Here is a 25,743-nt window from a genome sequence, read left to right as displayed (position 1 = left end):
CATGTAAAGTTTACACTCCAAAAAAAGGAAAAAAAAACACTTATTGAAGTAGTTTACTCTTGAATAATAATAAAAAATATAATAACCACATTTAAATAATTTATAAAAAAAGAGAAATAATCACGCACTCCTCAATAAAATGAAAACATCAGAGTTTTAGAAATGAAATATAAATAGTTATTGCACATGTTAAAAATAAATAGAGTTTGCCGACCCCCCCCCCCCCAAAAAAAAATCACATCCACTTAATTGAGTGATTCAGCAGCTTGTTTGATTCTCAGTCATGCTTGGCACCTTCCGCAGGCCACTTTCACTTCTCTCAAAGTCCAAAAGAGGTTTTTGTACGCCTCTGAATCACCGTGTATACCTTCCGGAGCCGTAATCGGCAAAAGCGTAATAATCAGCCACGTCTTCTGCCTGGACACCTCTGATGGTCAGAGTGTAGTCGGAACCGGATCGTGTGCCGCTGAATCGAGATGGCGTGCCAGAGAAGAGATTGGTTGCGTAGTAGATGAGGAGTTTGGGAGCCTGTCCAGGTTTCACTTGGTACCAACTGAGATCAGCTCCAGTGTTTGGATTCGCCGTGGCGGTGATGGTCACCGTGCCCCCAAGAGAAACGGCCTTGACTCTGTCCGTCTGCCTCGGAAAATCCTCGGCGGAAGATCCTGAAATGAGATGAATGAGAACCTAACCTCCACCTTGAAGCAACACCAAATCTTAAGTCAAAGCCAAAACTTTTATTCTGACTTGAAAAGCTTGAAACATTATTTATTATTATTCTTATCATCCATCCGAAATTAAGTTTTCAAGTGTCTCACCTGGAATCAGGAGAGCCCAAAGGGCGAGGGCGAGCGCGTGAGACCACATCCTGACTCAGGTTGCGAGTGGAGTTTGCGTAAAAAGAAAGGGTGCGGACTTTTGAAGAAGCGGCGAAGCGGCTAAGCGTAGAAGCTCATGCAAATCAAGCTGCGAGCGCACCTGTCTTTGCGAAAGTGAGAGGTCGCCGCTTCCTGTTTTTTAGACTCTGGACCACGTCAGTCTGAGGGCCATCGGTCGCTGCATGACTGTACTTGGCTACATCCGTCACTGTGAGGACCCAGTTGGCATTCGTGAAGGATGCGGTTCATTTTTGTGTGGACAATCAGCTCTGGTGTCGAGTCCCCATTTGTGATTATTGTCCTTAGTCGTAAACCGAAGAACTACAGTAATTACGTTCATCGGGTGCAAGGAGTGGTCGCCAGTCCATCGCAATCGCTCATATTGACAATGATACGGTGTCAACCAACCCTGGTACTAAAAACTTCGCGGTCATCTCAAGGAAGAGTAAAGAAAGTGAGCAGTGGGACTCAGTGGAGATGATAATAGGAATAGGAGAAATTATGCTCTGAACTTTTCAACTTCTAAACCACCCAGAGCGAGAGAAATTAGGTGACCTATGTGACTCAGCAGAAATAACCCCAAACTAATTGCTCTGACCATGAATTGTAGTTTTTTAAAAATATTTTACTGAAACCAACACAACCTGACTCATATTTTCATAAAACGCATGATATACAAAATGTTTCTTTTCTTGTTGTATGCCGAAGTTTGTTCCCGAACACCGAGCACGGCACCCAACACTGCAAGCATGTACTCTTGAGCGAAATCCAATTCGAGCATTGATTTGCAATCACGTTACCTTGATCATCGAGTCACAATAAATTTTATTTTAAAAAATCCATTGTAATTTATTTATTCAGCAAACATTTGGGCAAGTTTTTCAGGTGCTACAAATTTGTATTTTACAGGACAGCCAATCAATTAACAGGACAGCCAATCAATTAAGATGCATTTATTTATTAGGCGGCAGCACAGTGGACAACTGGTTAGTTCATCAACCTCACAGTGCAGAGGTGCAGGGTTCGATTTCAGCTCGGGCCTTCCTGCGTGGGTTTTCTACGGGTGCTCCGGTTTCCAAAAACATGCACGGCATGTTATAATGGAACACTCTAAATTGTCCCGAGGTGTGAGTGTGAGCGCGGATGGTTGTTCGTCTGTGTGAGATTGGCTCCGAACTAGTTCAGGTGTCCCCGTGCTGAAATGGGCTCGCCCCGAGACTCTCGTGAGGATATGCAGATCAGAAAACGGGTGGATGGAGGGACAGATAGATAGATAGATAGATAGATAGATAGATAGATAGATATATTCGCAATGATTTTCTTTAGATTCCAAGAACCGTTTTTTTTTCTTCCCCTGCCGCCGTGAACGTTATTCTCGTCTCTGATTGGCCAGCGAGCGGCACTCAACTCCTCTCCCAATGTCACAAGTCTTATGATTGGCCGGCCGGCGTCCCCCTCGGTTCCCTCTCCCGCCCCCCTCGCGATTGCACCGCAGCTGCCGTCCGCTGCTCTTTTCAGTGGTAACTTTTCCTATCAAGGTCAGTAAAACAACCGGTTTTCAACACCGAATCCCCACCAGTCGCCGTCTTTTGTGTCATTTGTCACACCACCGTGTTTGTCGTCGCTTTCCAGGCTCGAAAATGAGTCATTTCAAGGAGCGATTTGTGACTTTGCTCCATGAGAAGAACTTTGTCACCGACCAGCTGGCGACGCTGGAGCAAAAAACGGGAATGAAGAGAGAATATATCGTCTTGGGTACGTCCAGACACTCGCTGTAACCTCTTCTTTTTCCGAATTGAAAAAACAAAACAAAACAAACAAGAAAGTCTGAGAATGACGTTTGAAAATAAAGGCGTCCTCTTCGACATCAAGCTAGCAAGAATCCCTGAGCTAGCTGCGATGACGTCACCGAGCACACATTTGCCCATTCTGGACTTTACTGCAAACTTTCTCTTCCTCTTCCGTTAATTAGACACCCAGGTGTTCAAAGTACTGTACTCAAGTAGAGGTACGCATGCGCGCCTCGAAAGAAAAGTATACCAAGAGAAGTACTGATTGAGCCCCCCCAAAATACAAACCGGCATGTACAGTAAGTACTGTACAAAAAAACTGTTAATGGATCGTTGCTACTTATAGGGGCGACAGCAAACAGTTAATTTCTCATCACTAACTGACGCTTCCTCAAAAGCGATCACAATTGCCAATATACCGTGCCGCCTAAAAAAAGCTTAGCTCTTCAACTGCCACCATCAGGATATTACAACAGATCAGTGTCGTAGGCTCAAGTGTTCGTCAAAAATGACCAGTAAAAAGTGCATTTAATATTGTGAGTAGTAAATTAAGCCATTAATATTTCCAGGGGGGGCTGTACTGAGCAGGTATCATTTTGACCAAGTTGGCAAACTTTGAGAAAGAGTTGGTGCAAACCTACTCTTGGTTTCAGTTGAAGCTGACAGTAGAACACCTGCGCCTGTGTTTACGCTTGTGCAAAGTACATGCAAATTTTATGCAAATGACGCCACTTTTCACTAGGGATTAAATGTTTTTCCAGGGTACGGCTCACCTTTTTGATACGCTTGAAATTTTTTGTCCTTCGTATATTTTTGGGGTTAATTTTTTTGTACAGGGCTTGGCAGTAACTTTTTTTTTAAATTAAGGTGGAATGGCCCTAACCTGAAATTTTAGGTGCGCATGCTATAAGGCGTCTTGAAAATATTCATCCCAGTAATTTTCACAATGATACAGATTTTTTTTGGGGGGAGAGGGGGGGGTATTTGTAGTTAATTTTTCTCCTACATCAATTTCCACATCAGTGATAACATTTCTCACAGCTTCATTTTCCCATTTGAACATCACGTGTGCTTTCATGGCTGGCCTCTTTGTTAGCTTGAAGCCGCTCTTCCAGTTCAGTCTTCTCATGGAGGCAGCCGGCTATTCTTCGCGGGCAAAATAAGATGCGGTGTCATCGTTCTGCTCCACCACATCGTGTCCCATCCCCCTCAGCGTCCACACTTTGTCTCGTGTCATATCTGCAAGTCAAATATTTACATTTTGCCGGCAATGGTGATGACTCACGTTTCAGCTGAGAGACTCTGAGAAAGTTTCAGGTCGCCCATTTGGTTCTCGGTGTTTGCGCTCCTCCTCATCCTGCTGCCGGCATCCTGCTGCTGGCGGCGCGGCTGCACGTCACTCAGATTGCTGATTCAAATTTGCCACCCACTCACTTCCTTTGTGAAACTTGTGCTCTGCTTTGCCCTGCGCAGGTGCCCTGGGTTTGGTCGGAGTCTACCTCCTGTTCGGCTACGGGGCATCGTTGCTATGCAACCTCATCGGCTTCGTCTATCCGGCCTATTTCTCGTATGTATCGGCTTCACGCACACGCCGTTAGTCCCTTCCACCACATGGCATACCCGCCAATGTTATGACACACAAAGTGGTCCGATTTTATTCAATGACTTTGTTCTTTTTTTTTTCATTTTCTACTTATTTTTTGTAAATCGTATATTTTCTAATATTTGAGGATTTTGTTCTCATAAATTCAGTATTCTTTTGTAATTTTTTTTCTAATATTTTGACTTTTTTCCCACCTTTGTAACATTTGTGTATGTTTCGTCCAACATTTGTGGATTTTTGTAATTAGCATTTTTCTCAACTAGCGACCGGAATAGATGCCGTATCACCATTTAATTGTCCCCCATCTGTGGACAGATTGAAAAATGTGACTATTTGTGAAAATATGCTGTAGGGATTCTAACATTTTTGGGGGATTAGCATTATTTGGTGACACGAATAAATAAGTAATATAACACATATATAGGCCTCACCCCTTACAACAGATACTTGAGTCGATAAACGCAATGGTCCAGTGTTTTCAATATTGTATTTATTCTTGTAGTATGGAAGCACGAAACTGCCAATGTGGAGTCAACATTTCCGACTGGCAAATTTGTCCAAACTCATTTCGATCTGTTTGAAAGTACTTGCGAGTACGTTCTCGAGGCGAAATTTTCAAAACTCATCGGAATATTGTCATGCTTTTGGACAAAGGGGACGGAAATATGTAACGTAAGAATATCAAGTGCATTTGTGCTCGTGACTTTGGAACTTGTCCTCTTTTGAAGTATCAAAGCCATCGAGAGCACGGTGAAGGAAGACGACACGCAGTGGCTCACCTACTGGGTGGTGTACGGACTCTTCAGCATAGTCGAGGCCTTCTCTGACATCTTCCTCTTCTGGTTCCCCTTTTACTACGCGGGCAAGGTACGTCTGTCTGTACACGCGCGTGAGTGCACAGCAGCCTCTTGTGGACGGTGCGGGCACATCTCAAAACTTGATACAACGAAAGAAGATTCAAAAGAGAAAAAGCAATCGCCCACGGATCTTTTCTTCATATATGTGCCCCAAAAAATGAACCGCTCTATAGTAAGGCTGAAAAAAAATGATGTGGTGTTTCTTAATGCTTCTTCATAGGGCTCAACAATGTTGAAAAACAATCGTTACGCTCGACGGCGTTACGAAAACGCCAATTTGCCTCGAGAATTGTCAATTTGGTGACGAACGGCGTCTCCCCCGCAGTGCGCCTTCCTCATCTGGTGCATGGCTCCCGTCACGTGGAACGGCTCCGACGTCCTGTACAAGCGTCTCATCCGGCCCTTCTTCCTGAAACACCAGGCCGCCATGGACGGCGTGGTGAGCGACCTGAGCGCCAAGGCCAAAAGCGTGTCGGAGAGCGTCACGCAGGAGGGTGAGATACCCACAGTCTACATGCAAGTACCAGCACATTTTATCTCGACGGCATGCCGGTGCAGCGGCCGCCTTCTCGCCCGCATGCGCTCACCCGGCAAGCATCAACTATTCACACGCCACATTCACGCTTCGCAATACGTGTAAGTAGGTGCGGAGGTACTTCTGGGTGGGAGAAACTCAGACTGAGTCATTTCGCAAAATGGCTAGCGTGGTAGCTAACGTCAGCACGGAAGCAGCTTTCCCGGCTGCACCATTCATCTGAAACTGTCAAACTACGGCGGTAGAGAAGACGACATTCAAGACGTTCAGCATTCGCGACCACTTGCCGGTTTTCTCGGTCACCTTGCTTCGGTTTCATGGCGTGAAAGGAGTTTGTTTCATCAGCAGTGACGTCAAGAGATTTTGCCACCCAGAAGTACACGTTATCCATGATACAGTGGTACGTCGGAGTTTGTGGTGCGGCAAGTCCAAAACCGCGCAGGCTTGTCGTTTCCGGTTACACGGCGAGTCCTCGGACTCCATTGGCACGCAATGGCAAAACTCTTTAACGTTCGTTATGTTAGCTTGCCAGCTGTCTAATACTCTACCTGTTGCAAATTTGGTCGCCATCACACTGAAAGAAGAAGGAGGACTTTGTTGTTGAAGGAACTCCGCAAAATGGCCAAAATGACACTAAAATGGCGACTTGAAGCCAAAGTGATGAGTCTGGGTTCTTGAGTCTTTTTTTGTGGGTCTCCTCGTGTCACTTCATTCAACATGACTACCAAATTTCATGGTGTTCGGTGAAACTAGCTTCGCGCGCAATTGAGTCGAAAATGGTTGCCAAAGCAAAATGACAGACTTCCTGTGTCTATTCAATCTGATTTTTACGGCTCTGTTCATCATCGACCAAACTGCCTCTTTTTGGTGCTCAGCAAAACCCATCGGTGGAGATTTTTATTTTGTTTTTAAATTGGGAGGCATACCACTCTAAAATGGTTTTCAAACCAAAATGGCAGACTTCCTGTGTCCTTTCAGTCATGTGTCTTTGAGGCTTTTTTTGGGGGGTGGGTGGGGGGGTAATCTTACGACCGACTCGACGACCAAATCTCGTGATTCTAAGTAAAACTGGTTGTGTGCAATTGAGCCTACTTCTTCTTTCATTGGCTGGTTTGAGTATTTCAAAATGAGTCTTTAGCGGAGGAAAAAAAATGTTTCTTTCTCTTTTGTCTTCAGCTGTTAATCGAGCTCTCAACCTCAACAAGGACCAGTGAGGAGCATGGGAACACTAGTTTGTGTGAGAATGTGTGTATTTGTGTATGAATGATTGTGTGTTTTTGTTTGTTCAAAGGAGAAAAAAACCCCACTAAACATAAAACACTACCGTGGCTACGATCAGCACAGTGTGACAATGTGGGACACAGTCATCATGGTTGAAGCATTCCTGCAAGATGTTTTGCATTACTGAGCCATTTCAGTCTGGAAACGAAACCCAAAACCAAATGATAGCACGTTTGTGTTCCTCTTTAAAAGCATGGCTCGCATCTTTTTTCATCTGATTATGTGATTATGAAGACACAATAAACTGGAAATGTGATCAACTGTCAGACCTTTGTCACTCTGCATTTTGTGCACCCCTGGTGACAAAAATTAAAAAATAAAATAAAGATAAATAAATAGACAAGCCCGCTTGCGAACGTTAGCTTAGCTTGTCGCTTTGCCTCTGGTCTTGATGCTGCAGCACCGTCTTTGCTTTGCTGCCCGCAACAGGATGCGCGTTCAAAAATGACCGAACAGATGTAAGTGTTGGACCGTTGCTGTGTCTTGAACTTGACAATCAAAATTTTGCCGCGGCGATTTCATTTCCTTTCTTGTGGGTAGTGTGTCACTGATACGGTCAATGCTGTGTGGTTTTCGCGCGGTACTGAAATTCTCCTGGCCAAAATGTCCACCGTTTCATGCTTTTGTCACGTTGTCGCTACCTTGTCTTTTTTTTTTTCCTCATATACAGTTTTTGGGTGATTATAGATGCTGTTTTTCCTGTTTTATTGCATCATTTTTTCCTCTTTTCACTTTTTAACTGCATCTGTGTTTCTGAAAGTTTTTTTTATTGTTTTGGTTGTTTGATATGGCTCATAGAAGCATTTTCCTCAGTTTTATTCTTTTTTTTGTTGAACTTTTTAAATTGGCTTCCTTACTGATTTTTTTCCAACCATTTTTTAAAATGTGTTTAAATAGCTAATGCACTTTTTTAAATAGCTCATAGAACTAAATTTTTGTTCTATTTTGTAGTCCTCCCCCCAGACTTTTAAATTTTAATTTTTCTATTTCTTTCTGTATTTTTTACACACTTTTTTTTCTTTCTCATCTTTTTATGTTGATCTTTTTACGATACAGTATATTGAGTTTTAAATGTTTTATTCGATTTATTTTTGGGGGTGCATTCTATGCCCCCCCCCAACACAGTTCAGCAGGCCAACACATCCACCACTTGATCCTTTTAAGGCGTCCTGTCAACCTCCCCGCCCCCAAGCCTTGAGAGCACATTTACGGCGCCTTCAGTCGGCCTAACTGCCCGGACGCTAATTTGTGTTTGGTTGAATTCACGCTCGAAAGGCCTTCAATGAGAAGCCCTTTTGTGCCGGGCGCTCTGTGGAGAATGCGCAAGAATTGGTCCGGCCAAGCATCACGTGCACACCACCGTGTGTGTGTGTTGTCATTTTTGCCTTAAAACAGTCGCAATGACCCCAAACTGACCTGTTTTATTCCGGAAGCACCTTATTCTTGACTAGTTACTGTGACAAAAAAAGATGGGAGGGTTGGCATGTTTTATATTTATTTTGTTCAAGGAGCTTATTTGGTGTTTTCACATTTGGAAAGATCATTTCTTTTCCCTCGCCTCTTCGTGGCTTGACACCTGTGGATACACCTATTTGCAGATTATTTTTGAAAAAAACCCCCAAACACTTCAATTGTATTCAAATGACGTTTAATTTAAAAAAACATGGTCAATAAATCTGTTGCATCTATTGGATTGCAGAGACCCTTTAATTTTTTTCCAGTTTTTATTGTATGTATTTTCAAATGGTTAATGCCTATTTTTTTGTTGTGTTCGATTTTGGTGTTGTTTTTTTCTTTGCTGACTTAGTAAAATGAATTATGTTTTTACTTGATTTTGAAACTGTAGCGTCATTTTCAAATATGTGTACATACGTCTCCTTTCCAAATCGTTCAACAAATCATTTCATTGAGCTCAAACAAAACACAAAACACCGAAAGCAGTTTGGCGATTTCCTTGCACCAATTGGATTTTGTGTAGTTCCTCTGATCATCGTTGGGTGGTAGTCAAGTACCATTTCCAGCTGACGGTGAATCAAAAAGACAAAACGGTTGTGCTCTTTGAAATAGCGCCAGACTTCGTCTTTATCTGGACCTTTTTGGCCACGCATTCAATGATAATAATGGACGTTTTGACTTGACAAGCTACACCCGCAGGCCGCAAGCGTTTTTAAATTCCTGACTTCCTTCTCTCTCTCCCTCCTCGGCCTCGAAGCTGAAACGCTTTCCTTCGTCGCTGTCCGCGGTGCTGATTCAGCGCTCAACAACCAGGAAATGAGCACAGGACGCACCCATTCAAAAAATGTCGCTCACCCACGTGCAACCCCCCGTCGACTAAGTTAAGTATGAGGTGGACGTCATGACTATGGACACATTGTTGTCACTTTTGGTCTGTCCAATTGGTACTTGAACTACACACTAAATGTCTCCTTGATTAATTTTTCATTAAGGAAAAAAAAACTACTTTGTGACTGGGGGGGGGGGGGTCAGAAATGTGTTTTTCTCTTTTTTTAAGGGGGGAGGGCAGGCCATTTTGGTGGAAAATCGCATGTGTTTTGCATTCCGGACAAATTATACGAACAAGTCAAGGTGCACACTGTCCACATTTTTGGGCATAAAACTTTGATTTGATGAACACATAGGACTACTACGCTACTTTGTGTAAAAAGTTGTGGAAACGCACGATGCATTGAATGCCTTTCATTTATAGTCGGCTTTTCTTTACATCATTTTTTAATCATTATTTTTAATTTCCGTATGTACAGTACAGAACTTTATTGTTGTATTTGTCAGGGCTGCGAATACAACTCAGGACGTGAGCGAGAAGGGAAAGGAGGACGTGTAGCCCCTCCCACGTCCGAGTGGGAGAGGCAAAAAGAGAGGGACGGAAAGAAAGAGAGACGACGACGAGGAGGAGATGGTGAGAGAGAGCGAGAAGAGGAGAGGGGCCAAGCGACCGTGGCACAAACCGGGACGACGATGAGCTCGACGTGAAAGCGCGTTCACGATGCTTTAAAAAAATCTCTGTTTCTTTTCTTTTGTTTTTTTTTTTAAACCTTCCGGCTTTGATTTTTTATTCTTCCCCCTCCCCTCGTTTTTGCGCTCGTGACGACGACGACGACGACGACGAGGAGGAGACGCACACGCAGGTGTGACCATTACACACACACGCACACACGCGCGATTGTGTTGCATTTGTCATGTTAAGGAGCCATGTTGGAGCGGTATATGCTGCGCGTACGCAGAGGGCAATCTTTCGTTTCTTTTGAGGTGAGGCGTTGAGGGAGGACGACGGGGTTGGAAGGGGGGGGGGGGGGGGGTTACCTCTGCCCAAAATAATGCTACCTCTGTGAGATGGCGCTGCTCCGGTATTTATGAATGAGTCCTGTAATGGCGCCCCCTCGAATCCTTCCTTCCTCCCTTCCATCCTTCCTTCCTTCTTTGCAGCCTTCCTTCCTTCTTTGTCATCGTGACGCATGAGGCCGCTCCGCTGATGACTGTGGTTCTGACGATTATGAGGATGGTGGTGGGACTTAATCCACCGATCTGGATGTTGATTTGAAGCCGCATTTTATGCCAAGACAAATTGCACATTTATTTGAAAACGTGGGGGGGGGGGGCTCCAACAAATTGAGGCATCGTGAATATTTACTCACGTATTCCCTACGTTTCACTTTAGTATTGATTTTTGTTCGTGCGAAAAAGTCGTTTGACAGCTTTGGAAATGGATCAGTTCAAGCCCGAACATGCAAAATTGCACTCCATAATTTACGACCATACTGACATTACAATTTTAAAGAATTAAACCTTTCTGTCACACAGTCTCTCAGCGCACCACTATGGCACTCATATTAGTTGTTCTTCGCAGAGGAAAAGGAATATGTGACTGTGAGTAGCTTTGTTGCCCGCTACGTGCTACAGCAACATCTGTGTTCAATCCGTTGCCGAAAGATTTATAGCAGCGCAACATGGAGGCTATTTAGCGTTAGCATTACGCTAGCAGACTCAAAGGCATGGCGATGTGCTTGTTTGAACTAAACAAGCTGTAAACAGCTAGGAAAAAAAAGTGAGATGTAGACGTTTGATCGATTTTATGTCTGGAAAAACACCATTCCTGTAGTTGTAGCCCTGTGTCATGAACCTTCCAGCACCATGCTTGACTCTAGGCAAGACACACTCGCCTTTGCACCTCTCAACTGGTTGCCGCCACCCACACGCAAATTTAACTTGGGTCTCATCGGACCACAGCACAAGTTTCCAGTAATCCATTTATGTCCTTCGTTTGCATCATGAAACTCCCACCAACATGTTTGACAACAGGCCAGACACAGAGAGGCTCGTTCCTGCTCACGTGTTTAACTTGGGTCTCGTCAGACCACAGCACATTAATCCGTGTCCTTAGTTTGCTTTTCTTCATCAAAGTTTTTGGGGGGCTTTCTTGTCCATCATCTTTAGAAGTGGCTTGCTTCTGGGGTGACAACGGCGCGTGGGCCAAATTGATGTACCTGAGCACTGACAGGCTGACCTCCGACCCCTTCAACCTCTGCACCAACTCTGGCAGTACTCAGATTTGTATTTTCCAAAAACAACCTCTGGAAGTGGCGCTGAGCACGTGCGCTGGTGGCCACTGTGCTGCAGCACCATTTCAGGTTGGCAACCAGAATTTTGCGATTCTCAGAATGTTTTGTGCCATGAGGCCCCGTCCGATAGAGAACACGCCTGCTCCCTATTCACAGCTGAGATCTTGTCTCACTAACGAGTTACACGTGACCAGGGTGGGAATCTTTTCATTTCGGGGGAGGGGTGCACATGGCTTAAACTTTATTTATTTTTTTGTTAAATTCAGTGCAGTGTATTTGTTAAAGTTCCGTTTAGTGGAGAACGAAACATTTCATCTTTTAGATTGTTTTTCCACTCAATAATTGACATCATTTAATTGGCTTTTTGTTAAACTGTCGTATATTTCAGCACATTGAAATTTTCAAGCTGTGCTTACTCTTACAGTGGCTTACAAAACTATTAAAAACACCTCTTGACTCATTCCTTTGTAAACACTTGGGACTACTACGCTACTGTACTTTAATATTGGTCATTATGGAACCGGTCGGAGGCAGTGCTGCCAGATGCTGCAATTTCTTTCTTTTTTCTTTTTTTGTTTTTGCGCAACTTACAGGGAAAAAAAGCCGTAAATTGCTCAGTATTTTGCGCGGCGTATCTTCACAGCACGGCTCCTTATTAATTTCCTCGCATTTTGTCATGGTGAACTCGCCTGCCGGATTTCGTGTCAGTCGGACACACTGATGCTGAATGCGACTATTTTCTAACACACCAGGGAGCGTTTTGCATTTCTGGGACTTTGCATGCATGACATGGCCTTCATCCCGGTTGTATCACGTGCTATCCAGAGCAGGATTCCCTCTCTTTGTTTGCCATCTGCGTTGCATTCGGCCGTGGCTCGAGCGGAATTAGTGAGCAAAAAAAAAAAAAAAAAAAGCGCACGAGTGGATCCAAGTGGTCCGCCTCGCCTCCCATCTGTCACTGCGGGAAGCTGTATCACATGGACGTAGCCTAAGAAGAAATACATTTGGAATGTATTGGACATTTATTGAAAGTAAAGAACAAAATATGGTGGAGGGAAAAATAAGTGACGTAATGTGAATGCATTCCAGATGCCAGAAAATATTCACAGCACTTGATTTTTTTCCCACATTTTGCTGTTTTTTTTTAAATCGCCCTCTTCCCAAAATTGTTTAAAATAATGGGATCCTCAAAATATACACACAAAACAACCTTTAATGACAAAGTAAAATATTTTGTGCAAATATTTCAAACTACCGGTAATTTAAAAAGTGGAAAATGTGACTTGCTCTCAATACTTTGCAGATACGTTTGATGTTCTCCCCATTTTATGTTGCAGCCTTACTCCAAACTGGGTTGAATCACCAACACCTCATAATGACAAAAACCTTGGGATTTTTTGTGTCTGTGTGTGAATTTTGAAAAAATGTTTCTATTTTTGATCTCAAGACCCCCCAAAATGAAGTTCAAAAGTACGTATGTATAAGACTTTCATCAAAAAAATAATTTAAAAATATTTATTACTTATAATTATTGGATTATAATCAACTAACACAAAAATCTTTCAGAAATCCAAAGTTTAATAATTGATATAAATTTAACATGTATTTTACTGTGTAAAAATGGGAGCTTTACTTTTTTTAAATTTAATTCATTATAATTTTATTACACGGTCAAATAAATAGACTGCACAATGTATGTAAGATGTCGTCAATAAAATTGCATCAACACAAATTTCATCAAGTAATAAAAGAGATCAATGTGGCTTTAATACGCTTTCTTTCAATGCTATTTATGATTCTGTAGTAAATCATGTAACCATGTATTTAATGGGATCGATTAATGCAATACATGAAACTAACCCATTAAAACATTTGAATCAAACCATAAAATTGTATCAAAAATATTTATATGTATAAAATGTATATAAATATTTGTTCATGTAACAGCTTAGTGGGCAGTATGTGACCCACGGACCACACTTTGCCCACCCCTGCTGCAACATAAAAAATGTCTAAAATTCTTTCTGGATGTGCTGCAAGGAGGGGGAAAAAAACGTGAAATGTGAAACGCGGATGATTGCTCCATATTAGCGACGAGGGTGAGCCGATGTGACTCTTCATCATGACAAGTTGCGGTATTAGCAGCTTCCTAGCCAGAGATGCTCCGGCTTGCCCCGGTCTGGCTAATACGCGGCGCTAATACACGCGGGTGTGCGCTAATTACACCGCACTCTTACATGCGATCACGTTACGTCTGACTCCTCGCGTTTACTAACTGAGGAAGATGATGATGATGTCACATCACTCAACATCAGAAGCCTTGTAAGACGCCTCAGATGAACAGTTTTGTCGCCCTGACACGAAAAGCAAACATTTGTGAGTAATAGGTACTTCCCTCCTCCTCCTCAGCCTGGCTTCAAGTCATGGTTAGCAAAACTCAACATGGAGGTTATTATGCAACATTGTTACATACCAAATATACAAAAGGGCCCGTTCTCAGGTACGTAGGCCAGATCACACGACTTACCTGGTTTTTATTCTTCCTCTTAATGACTGGGAAGGCACTCTACACACAACTATTTGTACACAAACAATCACAAGTGAGTTATGAATTTTGCTTTTGTGGCTCGTGGTCTTTTGTAGGAAGGCGAGTGGGAACCTTAAGTCTTGGGAATTGGGTCAATGCAGACAGACGGAAGGTTAAGCTCCGTGATTAGTGACTAAGCCGAGACCACAGCCTTACAATCTTGTCTAATGCACACACATACGCATACACGCGCACAAAATTGAGCAAAGTGTGGGTCGTGGGCCACAGACACTCCACCTGGATCTTTACCCGGCCCACTGCACATTTAGACGATCAAGAGTCCTGTGATATTTCTTTTTTTTGCATTGATTTAGCCCTTTTGTCCTCTAAAATGTGTTTGTTGAAATGTGTTAATTATTTTTATTAGGGCCCTGCAAATAAGTAGCTGGCAGTTTTAGTCGCCGTTACGAGCTGTTTTCCGATTAATCGGTCGTTTTGCTTTCCCAACCATTTAATATTGCCCCAAAGGAAATAATGTAATTGCAATTGTGAAATATTTATGAAATGCACATGCATTTTTTTTTCAAAAAGTTAACGATGCATCATACACGTATACACTGCTGCAGTTCCGCAGAACAACTTTTTTTGTGCCAGCTTTGTGATTGGTTCGTTATTTGGTGCGGTTGTTTTGTGATGTCTTTGTTCGGAGGGTAGTTTGATGGTTTGTTCGCGTGTCTGTCGTTACTGAGTGAGTAGGTTCGTTCTCTAGTTGGTTGGCTCGTTACCGAGGCGTCCGTCTGCTCGTTGGCTGTGGCGTCGTCGGTTCGCCCACGCAGAAGCGCGCGTTTGCATTGCCTGCGTATGTTTGCGAGTGCTTGCGAGTGCGGCACTGCAGCGCGGCTTGACGATGACGAAAACGCTGGCTGGAGTGAGTCACGAGGAAGAGAAAAAAAAAAAAAGAATCGCACATTCCTCCCACGGCATGCTGGGAAAGGGGCTGCAGTTACACACGTTCGTGCTTGATCGATTGTGTGTGTGTGTGTGTGTGTGTGTGTGTATGTGTGTGTGACTAAATCTGTTGATCCCGTTTGGCCAGCGGCGGCTCAAATAGGCGCGCTCGTAGACTGTACATTCCAATATCCCCGATTAAAAGATGGATACCTCCGCGCGGCGCTTGCTTTTAATCACGCTCTTGATCTGCAAATCGGCCATTGTCTTTCATGCCTGCTGCTAAATGCGCGCCGCGTCGAGTGGCTCTCGCCGGGGCAAATTATGTGCATATTTAAGCCACGGCCGAAGGTGACATTTCCTCCCCAGCTGGGAAATAAGGAGGCGGAAGGAAAGATGGATGGATGGATGGATGGATGGACAGAGTGATGTTTTTGGGCTGTGTGGTGCCAAAGCTATCTGCTAATGGAGACCGCGGCCGGCCGCACAAGATGCATTTGTAGCATGAATTCATTAAATGGAGCTGCACACGCTTATCAAGTGTGGGCGGGATGGGAGTGGGTGGGAAGGGGGGGTCGTGTGTGTGTGTGTCACCTGTTTGTGTGTGGATGGCTAATTTTAGCTGCATGAAAAAGGCGGTGGGGGTTGGAGGGGGGTTGTTGACGAGCGGCGGTGGCGTCGTCACGGAGCTGGCACCCCCCCCTTGGGAGGAAAAGGAAAGCGGGAAGAAAAACATGACGGGAGGATGCAATCCAGACCGATAAGACAGATGGTCAGACGACGTTGAGAAGCACGCAAGGCCTTCGCCGATTGATCAAACGCCACCACAAGCGTCACTTCCAAGGCAGCGCCCAAAACCATTTGGGAGATAAGCAACGGTGCTTGCAGGTTAGTTTCGTGTTGGAGGTGGAGGCTTAGTTTGTGTCTCGGCAACCGGTTCAGGTTGTTCCCCCCCCCCCCCCACCCCGTCTACTGCCCGAAGATGGCTAGGATAGGCTCCAGCACAACCCTCCGGGACCCTTGTGAGGATAAAGCGGATCGGAAAATGGATGGATGGATAGTTGTCGAGGTCGGGGTTTATTTGGATTTGTTAGTTTCAGTATGTTTGTTGTTGTTTAGATGGGTTGGTTGGTGTATTTGTTAGTTGATTAGTTAGTGTGCAAATTATCTGGATTGATAGATGGTTTGCTCATGTGTTTGCATGGGTTTTTTTTCAGTAGCTGGTTTGCTTGTGTGTTTGTTACTTGAGTATTATGTTGCACGGTGACTTTGTTGATAATTAGTTGGTTGGTTGATTGGTTAGTTAAACGCACCTTCTTTCATCTTAGGCAGCTGGCAGTCGCCTCCTTTTGAACGTGCCCATTTGGGAGGCAGACGGCGTGTCTATTTGACGAGAGGTGACGTCCATTCCAGCGATTGGCCACCAACCGCGTGATGAAATATGACTTTTATTCTGGAGTCCCGCTTTGTACGTTGCGGAGCTGACCGCCAACGTCCATTTTGCCAACACTTGCAGAAACACGTGCGTCCCCGGCCCGGCATCATTCGAGCGAGCGCCCGATGCATTATTGATGCAGCGGTTGCAAGCGGGCTTTAAGGTCCCATAATAGGCTCCTTCTCTAAGCTGCCACAGTAATGAAACACTCGACTCGCGTCAATACTTGCTGCGACCGGTGGATTTCGGTCACGGGCCACCGCTGTTGACGGAGGGCTGTCGCTCAAGGGGCTCGGATGAGGTGACCTGGTGTTTCACTTTTGTTCTTGTGTCATTTGGTGAGTTTTGTCACTTAAGTTGGTTGAAAGCGTGCGGTTGCGCGAGTTCGGCGGTCGCGCAGTCCGTTACTTTGTCCGTCGATTCTGTTTGTCTGTACATTTGTGAGTTTGTCGGTTCGGAATGAAGTTCAGACGGTGGGGATTAAAAAAAAAAAACAGATCGAAAGGAGGGCAGAAACTGAACGGCAGCGTAAAACACCAAAGACTCCCGACTCTCTCCCGACTCAGGTGTGACAACGTCTGAAGGCTGAAAGGCGAGGGGAGCCAGAATGCCGGAGCAGAGCAACGACTACCGCGTGGTGGTGTTCGGGGCGGGCGGCGTCGGGAAGAGCTCCCTGGTGCTGCGTTTCGTCAAGGGCACCTTCCGCGACACCTACATCCCCACCGTGGAGGACACGTACCGCCAGGTCATCAGCTGCGACAAGAGCGTGTGCACGCTGCAGATCACTGACACCACCGGGAGTCACCAGTTCCCCGCCATGCAGCGCCTGTCCATCTCCAAGGGACACGCCTTCATCCTGGTCTACTCCATCACCAGCAAGCAGTCGCTCGAGGAGCTCAAGCCCATCTACCAACAGGTGAGTGGGTGGGGGGTGTCTGTCGCGGCGAATAAGCTAAACCGGATGTGTCAAAAATACGACCCGCAGGCCGGAACTGGCCCCCGAGGAGGTTCGATCAGGCCCCGCAGGATCATTTAAAAGGGAAAGAATACATAAAAGACACAGAATGAATGAAGCTGCAATTCATGGATCATCCGCTAGGGCAGAGGTGGGCAAACTACGGCCCGCGGGCCGAATCCGGCCCGTTGGTCTTTTTAATCCGGCCCGCCGAAGGTTGGTCCGCAATTAAGGTTCGATGTGAATGATTGCATTCATTTCAATTGGACTTGTAATGACAGGCATTTCACCGCCAGGTGGCGCATTGACTTGAAATTGCAGAACACGGGGAGGGGTGGGGGGATCTTTTCGACCACCTAGGACCTACAGGTATGTATCGCTCTACTTCTACTGGTCTGATCACAACCCATCTGCAGCAATGCACAGGCTAAAATAGGTTATCAACAACACTGTTGTCATTTAAAAAAGTATATTAATACAGTACTTTCATGCTTTTGTTCCTTTTGATATGGACTGTCAACAAATGCAGTTGTTTTTTTTTAATGTACCATAACTCGTGCTGACCTGGCCCTTCTGTCAAATTTTAAAAGTCAATGCGGCCCCCGAGCCAAAAAGTTTGCCCACCCCTGCGCTAGGGGAACCCTGTTTTGACCAGAGAAGAAGACAACAGCAGTCTCAGTCTTTCACTGAAACAGACCCGACACGGCAGTAAAAGCCAGCTACCGAATTGCTAGCAAAATAGCATTAGCATCAAAGCCATATTGCAATGGTGACTTTGTGAAACGACGCACGATGAAGGCGGCTGAACCTGTATGTCCCGAGAACCGACAAGCTTTTGCCAATACAGTATTAGCCTGACGAGGAATACCAGCGAGCATTTCGGACCTGTCGGCAGATTTAGCCAAATGAAACAGAGTCAAGTCTTTTTGTCAAATGTTTTGTAAAAGGTATGTTGATTAAATTTCAACATTTTCCTCATGTTCTTGTGCTCCTTTCTACCAAAACAAAGGAAAGACATGATATTTTGGTTATTTATAGCAGAGTATGGTATAATTTGACATTGACCGGGGCCGTATGTGGCCCATCATATGAAATGAGTTTGACACCCCTGAGCTACACGATTGATTGACAATTATCACGAGGATGCACAGCCAACAGGGCCGAAAGCAGAAATGAATCGTTTTAGCACCGCTTACGTCAACTCGAAAATGTGGCACCAAAAGTGTATTCTACTCCTCATCATTCAAAAGTTGCGCCTCAAATCAAGTCGTTGATCAGCAGAAGTTCTTTGCATTCTTGGACGTTTCAATTGATCCGTCGCCGAGGGTTGAGATGCTGATTCTGGACTCCCGACAAACTGTGCCGGTTCCTCCAGGTGCTGGCCATCAAGGGCAACGTGGAGGCCATCCCCATCATGTTGGTCGGCAACAAAAGCGACGAGACCCAGCGCGAGGTGGACACCAAGGACGGCGAGGCGCAGGCCAGCCAGTGGAAGTGCGCCTTCATGGAGACGTCGGCCAAGACCAACCACAACGTGACCGAGCTCTTCCAGGAGCTGCTCAACCTGGACAAGAAGCGCAACATGAGCCTCAACATCGACGGCAAGCGCTCGGGGAAGCAGTCGCGCGCCGAGAGACTGAAGGGCAAGTGCAGCGTCATGTAGACGAGAAAGAAGGACGACGACGACTCGAAAACAGGAATCCCCCCCCCTGCAATCCTCCTCCCAGTCATGACTCGGCGGAAGTTTAACGCCGCGGATCAGAGCGTCCACGGGAATCCGCCAATCCACCCTCCACATACTCATCGTGTAGACAAACTAGATGTTAAAAGAGTTCGTTCCCCCCCCCCCCTCCCTCCCCCCGAGGTGGGGGAGAGCATGAACGCCACACAAGAAGGATGTAAATAAAACGCCGTTTACGACCAGATTCCCCCTCGCACCCCCACCCCGAAAACAATTTACAGACGAGACAAAACAACAACAATCCTCTCTCCTCATTTGTCACCCAAAGTGGGAATGCACACACGACCACACGACGCAATGATCCTTTTAAGACTCTTTCTGAAAGCCTGACGCGTTTGGGGAACGTCGGGAAACCGGAGCGCTCCAGCGGCCTCGTCTCACCTCGCTTGCTTTTTCCTCGAGATGACTCATCCACGGGAATGGTTATTGCCAAGACGGTGAGACTCAAAGGGAATTGGGAGGTTTCTGAAGGTCAAGAATGTCTCTTTTTTTTTTTGGGCCTTGTTTTTGATGCTTTAAGTCAAAACACAAAAAAAACAAAAAACAAACAAAAGCACACGAATATAACAAAAAAATATTTATTTTCATTGTGCAGCCTGAATCCGTATTATTTTTATCATTTGTTCTTCATCTCACACTCACGAGTCTATTTCACGTCGAGACCCGACGACGCAAAAATCCCGCCTTCAGGTTGCGACATGAGATCAACGAGAACGTCCGGTGTGACGCGTGGCAACGATTGTCGGCCCCCGTCCCGTCAAATGTCATTTCAAACGCAGACCCCGCAAAATAGCAACATCAGAGCCATCACAAAAGACTCTGCATTAGTCTGCATTTGCCTTTTACACAGAACCCGGCAAAAAGCAGGATACCGCCCCAAAAGCAAGCGCTTTCACATCACATCCATAAACGCTGATGTGATGCATGAAGTCGTTTCCGCTTGCCGACGATTGATGTTGACACCGTAGGACTAGAAGAGTGAGTGTGAAAATTTCACACGGCTTCCCCCGGCATTGCTGTATGCCCTTAGGTCTTGCCTCTTTTACCTGGAGAGTACCCAGTAAAGTGACAATCTGAGCCGTAACACGAGACCCGATCGGCCTTTTACGCAGAACCCAGCGAAAGAGAGAGAAATTGACCACTGCGTGGGCTTTCACACAGCGACACAGCATGGCTATCAACAAAACGAAAGTGAACTTCACACCACTGTCCTTGCATTCCGCAATAGCCTGACAGAGGTGTCGACCCGCCTGTTACCGCTTTCATACAGAGACCTTGCCAAATGGCCACATAATTTTATTGATTTTTTTTAACGCAGCACGTGTCCCCCTCGCCTTTTACAACCAACCCGGCATAAATTGGGATATTGCCGCAAACAGCATGCGCTTTCATACGATGAGAAGACATCAGCGGCAGTGTCCGCTGTGAGTTGTCAGATTCGTCATCTCCCATTTGTGTGTCCACATGGGCCAATGCAGGCCGTGTAAAAGGGGCTGTTGTTTTGATGATATCACCTCATGACCCACTGATGAATATAATCGCCCACTCGACACACTCACACATTGCACTTTATGATATTAAGGACACACATTTTCATACATTGTATACGCCATCCTTTTTTTTTTTCCACACAAAAAGCACAATACTTTTTTACCGATTTCTACTTTTTTTTTCCCTGTTTATTTTAATCGCACTCGTCTAGATTCACCGGTCCTGAGGAACAATCGTGCCCCCCCACCCCCACCCCCCGCAACGCCACCGCTCGCTATTCCATCACTGGCACAATCTTGTTCTGCTCAGCTGAACAACGTGCGGTGGTACAGTACAGACACGTGTATATTGTTTAAAGATCAGGGTTTCCTAAACGTAGCATCCACATGAGTTCAAGAAACGGCCTGATCATTGGAGCTAAGCTGATAAAAAAAAAGAACTCGTTTCAGGCCCAAGACCCTCAGTTTTGGAAAACTTTATGATAGCTGTACCCCTTTACGTACCAGATTGTCGGCTGACGGCATTTGTTTTGCTGACGTGTTTGTTGTGCGAGTGGGAGGCAGAGCGAGGGAGCTATGAATAGGAAAGGGGTGTGAAAATACGGAGGAGAGGCTGCGCTAATCTTCCTGTGCATAAGGCTTGACGCATGCACTTGTTATGTGGAAACAAAATGGCGGGCCACCAACTACTTGGGTCGTGTCGTGCTGTGGATTCTCACCTAAAAAATTCTGAAATCGTAGCCGACCAAAAACAGCAAAAAAAGGTGCATGACTGCCTGTAGTTGTTGTGTAAACACCATATATATATATATATATATATATATATATATATATATATATATATATATATATTCAGCCGAAATTGGTCCCAAAACACTTTTCAGATTCATCTGATATTACCATTACCCTGGGAAATAAAAGGGCCTACAGCTTAGCACGTGCACTAACTCACAACAGTTCTCACATTTGCTAAGAGAAAAATCAAAGTAGTGACCAGGACAGACAGCTAAAACACAAGATATGTTGATCTTGTCAAAACTATGCTAGGGCTCTAAGATACACACCAGGACTACGTTTACATGAAGTCATTATTTGGGTTAAGGTCAATATTTGAATTTCACGTACACCATGAATGACACAAGTATTGGAGAATAAAAGGATATCTTGGATACAAGTGGGCAAGAACATAAGACCACTAGTACTGTGCGGGGTAAAGTTAAAAACCATGTTTTGTTCCTATGTCTGCCCTCTTTTGCTTCACCCTGTAGAGCAGAGGTATCCAAACCTTTTTTGACCGAAGCTCTACTTTTTGTCGCGATCGACCCGTTCCCGCGCACGCCTGCATACGCACGCACTTAAACACGCATGCCGTGATGAGCAACAGCCTGACGCGAAGGCACGCGACGCACGATTGCAGCCTGTAAACTATCGTAGCTCACGCGTACCGTTTTACAATGCTTCTCTCGGCCCTCCAGATTCCCATTCTTTGCCCCGTGCCGTGAGAATAATGATAACGATAAAAGATACAGCGCAACAGCGCTGATCACAAACCGCCATTGCAGATTGCTGCGCGAACAATTTTCGGTGACGGAGGTCACGCGCCAACGTCGATTAAAACGTATTTAATACGTTTTTTTTTAGGGTGCAGTGTGCATTAACACAAAAAATATATTACTAACATGCACAGAGACACACAAATGTTTGTTTGTTTGTTTTCCTCGACACCTCGCGACTTGGGACCAGTCCGCGAGCTACCTGTCAATCGTGATTGACGTAATGGGCCCGTCTTGTAGACTATGAGTAGACAAAGGACACGTTCACTACCAGACAGCAATGCTAGAACTAAGATCAGACGATTTTATTGGCGATAATAGTCCTTTTCAAAAAAATCGAGTTAAATTTTGCCGATTAAACGCCGATCTCATGAAAGAGTAAACGTTCTTCATTGTTGAACTTAGTCAGAATGATCTCCATATGCCAGTTGTCCGCTAGATGGAGCTGCGACTCAGTTCAACCCAGTGGACGTTTTGCCTGAGACGACGTTTCTTGCGCGACTGCAGATAGAACGTGGTCTTAAATCCACTGTGGTTAACAACGAGAAAGGCAGTTTGGAGAAAGTTTCGGGTAAGTTTCAGCCTTTGTGTGACTCTGGATGCACACATTTCGTAAGAGGAAACTTTTTGGTGATGTTTTTTTGTTTGAATGAATGAATCAGAAAAATGTTGGCTGTTTGTCCTTGAAAATTCCTCTCCGTTAAAACAATTAAACAAAACACCGAGGGACAAATTGTTGTAAAACAGTCAAATCTGCTACCTGTGGTTCATCTTGTTTTTGTTTTAAGCATTACAGGACCCCAAAATAAATAATTAAATTCATTATATGTGCTTTAAGTGAATTGTCCAGTGAATGGGTTTGGTGATTTTGTGTACTTCCAAGTATCAGAATCAGCCTAGGTGAAGAAGCATCTTTGCCCTGTCACTCGGATTCACTCTTAAATCATTTGCATCAGCCACTTTCCATCAAAAGATGACTGACTCGCTCCTTGGATCAATTGGCCCAACTTTATAGGTTGGTCAGCCGCATTTTTTACGTTGTTTTATATAAAATCAACCCAATTTTTTGTTATTTTGTGCAAAACAACCCAGAAAGCTAACTCAGATTGGTCAGCCCTCCGTCCTTTTTTTTTTTGGCCAAATTGTTTATTTTTGACCAAATTGTTTTGGATTGGATCGGATAAACTTTATTGTCAATTTTTGGAGTGTAGTGTACCTTTTGCACCGTTTTTACACCGGCTCGCCTACACGACAAAAGCCACCCATTTTTTTTATCAAGCCTAGAGACCAGCAGTGGTTGGGAATCAACATATGGTGCAAAAAGGGTCTGGCATAGGGACCCAATGGGGTGTTACACTCTCAAAAGCATTTGGGTGAAAAATAACCCAATTTGGGTCAAAAGGGGAGTAATCCACTACTTGGTTCGATCTGACCTGACTTTCTGGGTCATATTTCACAATACAATCCAATTAAGTTACAGTTAGGTCCCTTTTAGACCCAAATTGGGTTATTTTTCACCCAAATGTTTTTACAAGGTACTGACCGCCATGAGGCTAGAACCGCAGTTATATACCGAGCCATCGGGGAAATGGTACATTCAATTTATTTTGACTTCAGCACACCATGATCCAAAATGTCGACCAGCTCTTTAGCCAGCCCCAAATCTAATCACTCTTCAACCCAATCCGCTGGGTAATAAGAACGAACCCAACCTTGGTTGAAAGTAACCAAATCTGCTCACGATCCACAGCTCACCTACTTCTGTCGTACAGTACTTGCGGCACATCGTCTTCTATGTGTGGTTACATATTCGATGCTATCGGCGGCATGAGTCACCAACACACCTACACACACACACACACACACACAGGGCGGCATCAGAAACCCCATTCATTCCAATGTTCCTCGCAGAGATCCATCTGTCTTTGGTTTATTTATATATTTTTTTAATGAATTGAAGTGTAGGTTGCACTGCTCACAGGTCCTTGTAGATAGCTGTAAATAAATCGTGTGCCGACGAAGGCAGAGGCTTAAAAAGGCGCAACGGGGAAATTTGTATGGAGCCTGGAGAAGTGGGAGGATTGGGGGGCGGAAGCCGGTTCAAATCGGTGACAAATAGTGCAAATGGTCTTGTTTTTTTTTTTCTTCTTGTTTTGTGAACCGTGGTGTCACTGGTTGCCACGGCGACAAGTTGCAAAGGGGGAAAACCGCGAGCCGTTGATTGGATGTCTCGGAAGGCTGTTTTTTTCTTTTTTTTTTTCTTCTTTTTTTCGGCGCTCCTCCAGGCTCTTCAGTCCCGCATGCTCCCTCATTTTTAGTGTTCCTGCCAGCATGAGAACAAGGACACAAACTGTGAATCATCTTTTGTCTTTTTTCGAAACTTGCAGCGCAACTGGATGAAATAAAACAAAACCAAATGGTTTTGCGAATTATTTTTTTTCGCACTCCCGTGTTTTTTTTAAATTCTTTTTTTTCAAACAAAGTTAAGTGAAGTCATTCTGGTGTATAGATATTTATTCTAGCAATAGTCTTCCTATTAAGATATACTGTGCTGATGCATCCTCTGAATAACTGAAAATGACATATACAGTATATAAATATAGATGATGATATTGATGATAATAATCAAATCTGCAAATGATTTTCCTAATAAAATTGTGAACTTGAGGCATGTCGCCTGACTTTTTTTTTCTTTCCATTGTTGTGCATCATGTCTGACTTCACCTCCAAACTACAATCCAGCAGTTCACAACATAAAACCTCTAAATGAAATACCTCCTCCTCACCGGAGATGCTGATCGAGACCTCCTTCTTTTGCTCCTGTCTGGGGTAAGGTAGCTGTCGAACTCATACGATAGATGCGCCTCCGAAAGTGTCCTGACAATGAAGAATTGTTGGGTTGGAACATGCCAGCCAACAGCACTGTTGTTTGATCCAGCCTCATCAAGTCCAGTATTTCTCCCAAATAAGATTTTTGAATCATCGTCGACATTGTCGTCTGACTGTAAATCTATCTTTGGCGCGTATTTTAAGATGAACCAATCAAAGGGGTAACCAGAGACGTTAGAATGCCGACGTCACGTTCAGCCTTTGCGTCGGTTCAAAGTGGAATATGAATGAAACCGTATTTGTGGGCGTGTGTGTTTGAGTTTGTTGCAAATTGTGTTTCTGACAGGTGAGCCGGCGGAGAAGACCTCGAAGAAGCGAGGCCCTGACCGCACGCACGCCACAGGCAAATCGAATCTCCTCACATCCGCAGCAGTTGCCCATGTAAGCAACGGAAACCACCACGCCCTCCCACTCCGATGACGTAAAACAGAACTTGTCATCGGGATCAGAATTCACAGCCCACGCGTTGGCCTGCCTACCCCCCCCCCCCCTTCCCACGCCGTTAACCGGTCACCCACCGTCGCGTTGTTGCCATGGAGACGGCGTGACGTCGACCGCGGTTTTTGCGCGGCGCCTGACCCCGGCTGAGGACAAGCTGAGCGGCAAATTACGACGGCTCGGCGGTGGGTTGTGCGCCGCTCGAGGACACCCCAGCCGTCATCCCCAAGCCTTCCTCCCACTCTC

The 25,743-nt window shown here is 44.9% G+C and overlaps 2 protein-coding genes and 1 pseudogene across 5 annotated transcripts; 2 read left to right on the top strand and 1 right to left on the bottom strand.

The window, feature by feature from the left end:
• Nucleotides 1–354: 354 nt before the first annotated feature.
• Nucleotides 355–867, bottom strand: LOC147196619 (Ig kappa chain V region 3547 pseudogene; annotated as a pseudogene).
• A 1,465-nt stretch (nt 868–2,332) lies between these two features.
• LOC147196618 (receptor expression-enhancing protein 6) lies at nt 2,333–7,210 on the top strand. 2 transcript variants are annotated; one of them, XM_086128043.1, is made up of 6 exons: nt 2,333–2,416; nt 2,511–2,633; nt 4,142–4,235; nt 5,000–5,138; nt 5,454–5,622; nt 6,840–7,210. In XM_086128043.1, the coding sequence occupies exons 2-6, from the start codon at nt 2,519–2,521 to the stop codon at nt 6,875–6,877; spliced, it is 555 nt and encodes a 184-aa protein (XP_085984169.1). In that variant the 5' UTR covers nt 2,333–2,416; nt 2,511–2,518; the 3' UTR covers nt 6,878–7,210. The 2 variants fall into 2 exon arrangements, with proteins under 2 accessions (XP_085984169.1, XP_085984170.1); XM_086128044.1 differs by having other exon boundaries at nt 5,454–5,644.
• A 2,242-nt stretch (nt 7,211–9,452) lies between these two features.
• diras1b (DIRAS family, GTP-binding RAS-like 1b) lies at nt 9,453–24,837 on the top strand. 3 transcript variants are annotated; one of them, XM_086127183.1, is made up of 4 exons: nt 9,453–9,861; nt 10,076–10,090; nt 16,998–17,347; nt 18,762–24,837. In XM_086127183.1, the coding sequence occupies exons 3-4, from the start codon at nt 17,039–17,041 to the stop codon at nt 19,047–19,049; spliced, it is 597 nt and encodes a 198-aa protein (XP_085983309.1). In that variant the 5' UTR covers nt 9,453–9,861; nt 10,076–10,090; nt 16,998–17,038; the 3' UTR covers nt 19,050–24,837. The 3 variants fall into 3 exon arrangements, with proteins under 3 accessions (XP_085983309.1, XP_085983310.1, XP_085983311.1); XM_086127184.1 differs by lacking the exon at nt 10,076–10,090; XM_086127185.1 differs by lacking the exons at nt 9,453–9,861; nt 10,076–10,090 and adding an exon at nt 15,576–15,884.
• The last annotated feature ends 906 nt before the right edge of the window (nt 24,838–25,743 follow it).

Source organism: Hippocampus guttulatus, chromosome 13 (assembly GCF_054856545.1).
Source record: "Hippocampus guttulatus isolate MCC_2025c chromosome 13, RoL_Hgut_1.0, whole genome shotgun sequence".
Taxonomy (NCBI): domain Eukaryota; kingdom Metazoa; phylum Chordata; class Actinopteri; order Syngnathiformes; family Syngnathidae; genus Hippocampus; species Hippocampus guttulatus.
This window is presented reverse-complemented; position numbering and strand designations above follow the sequence as displayed.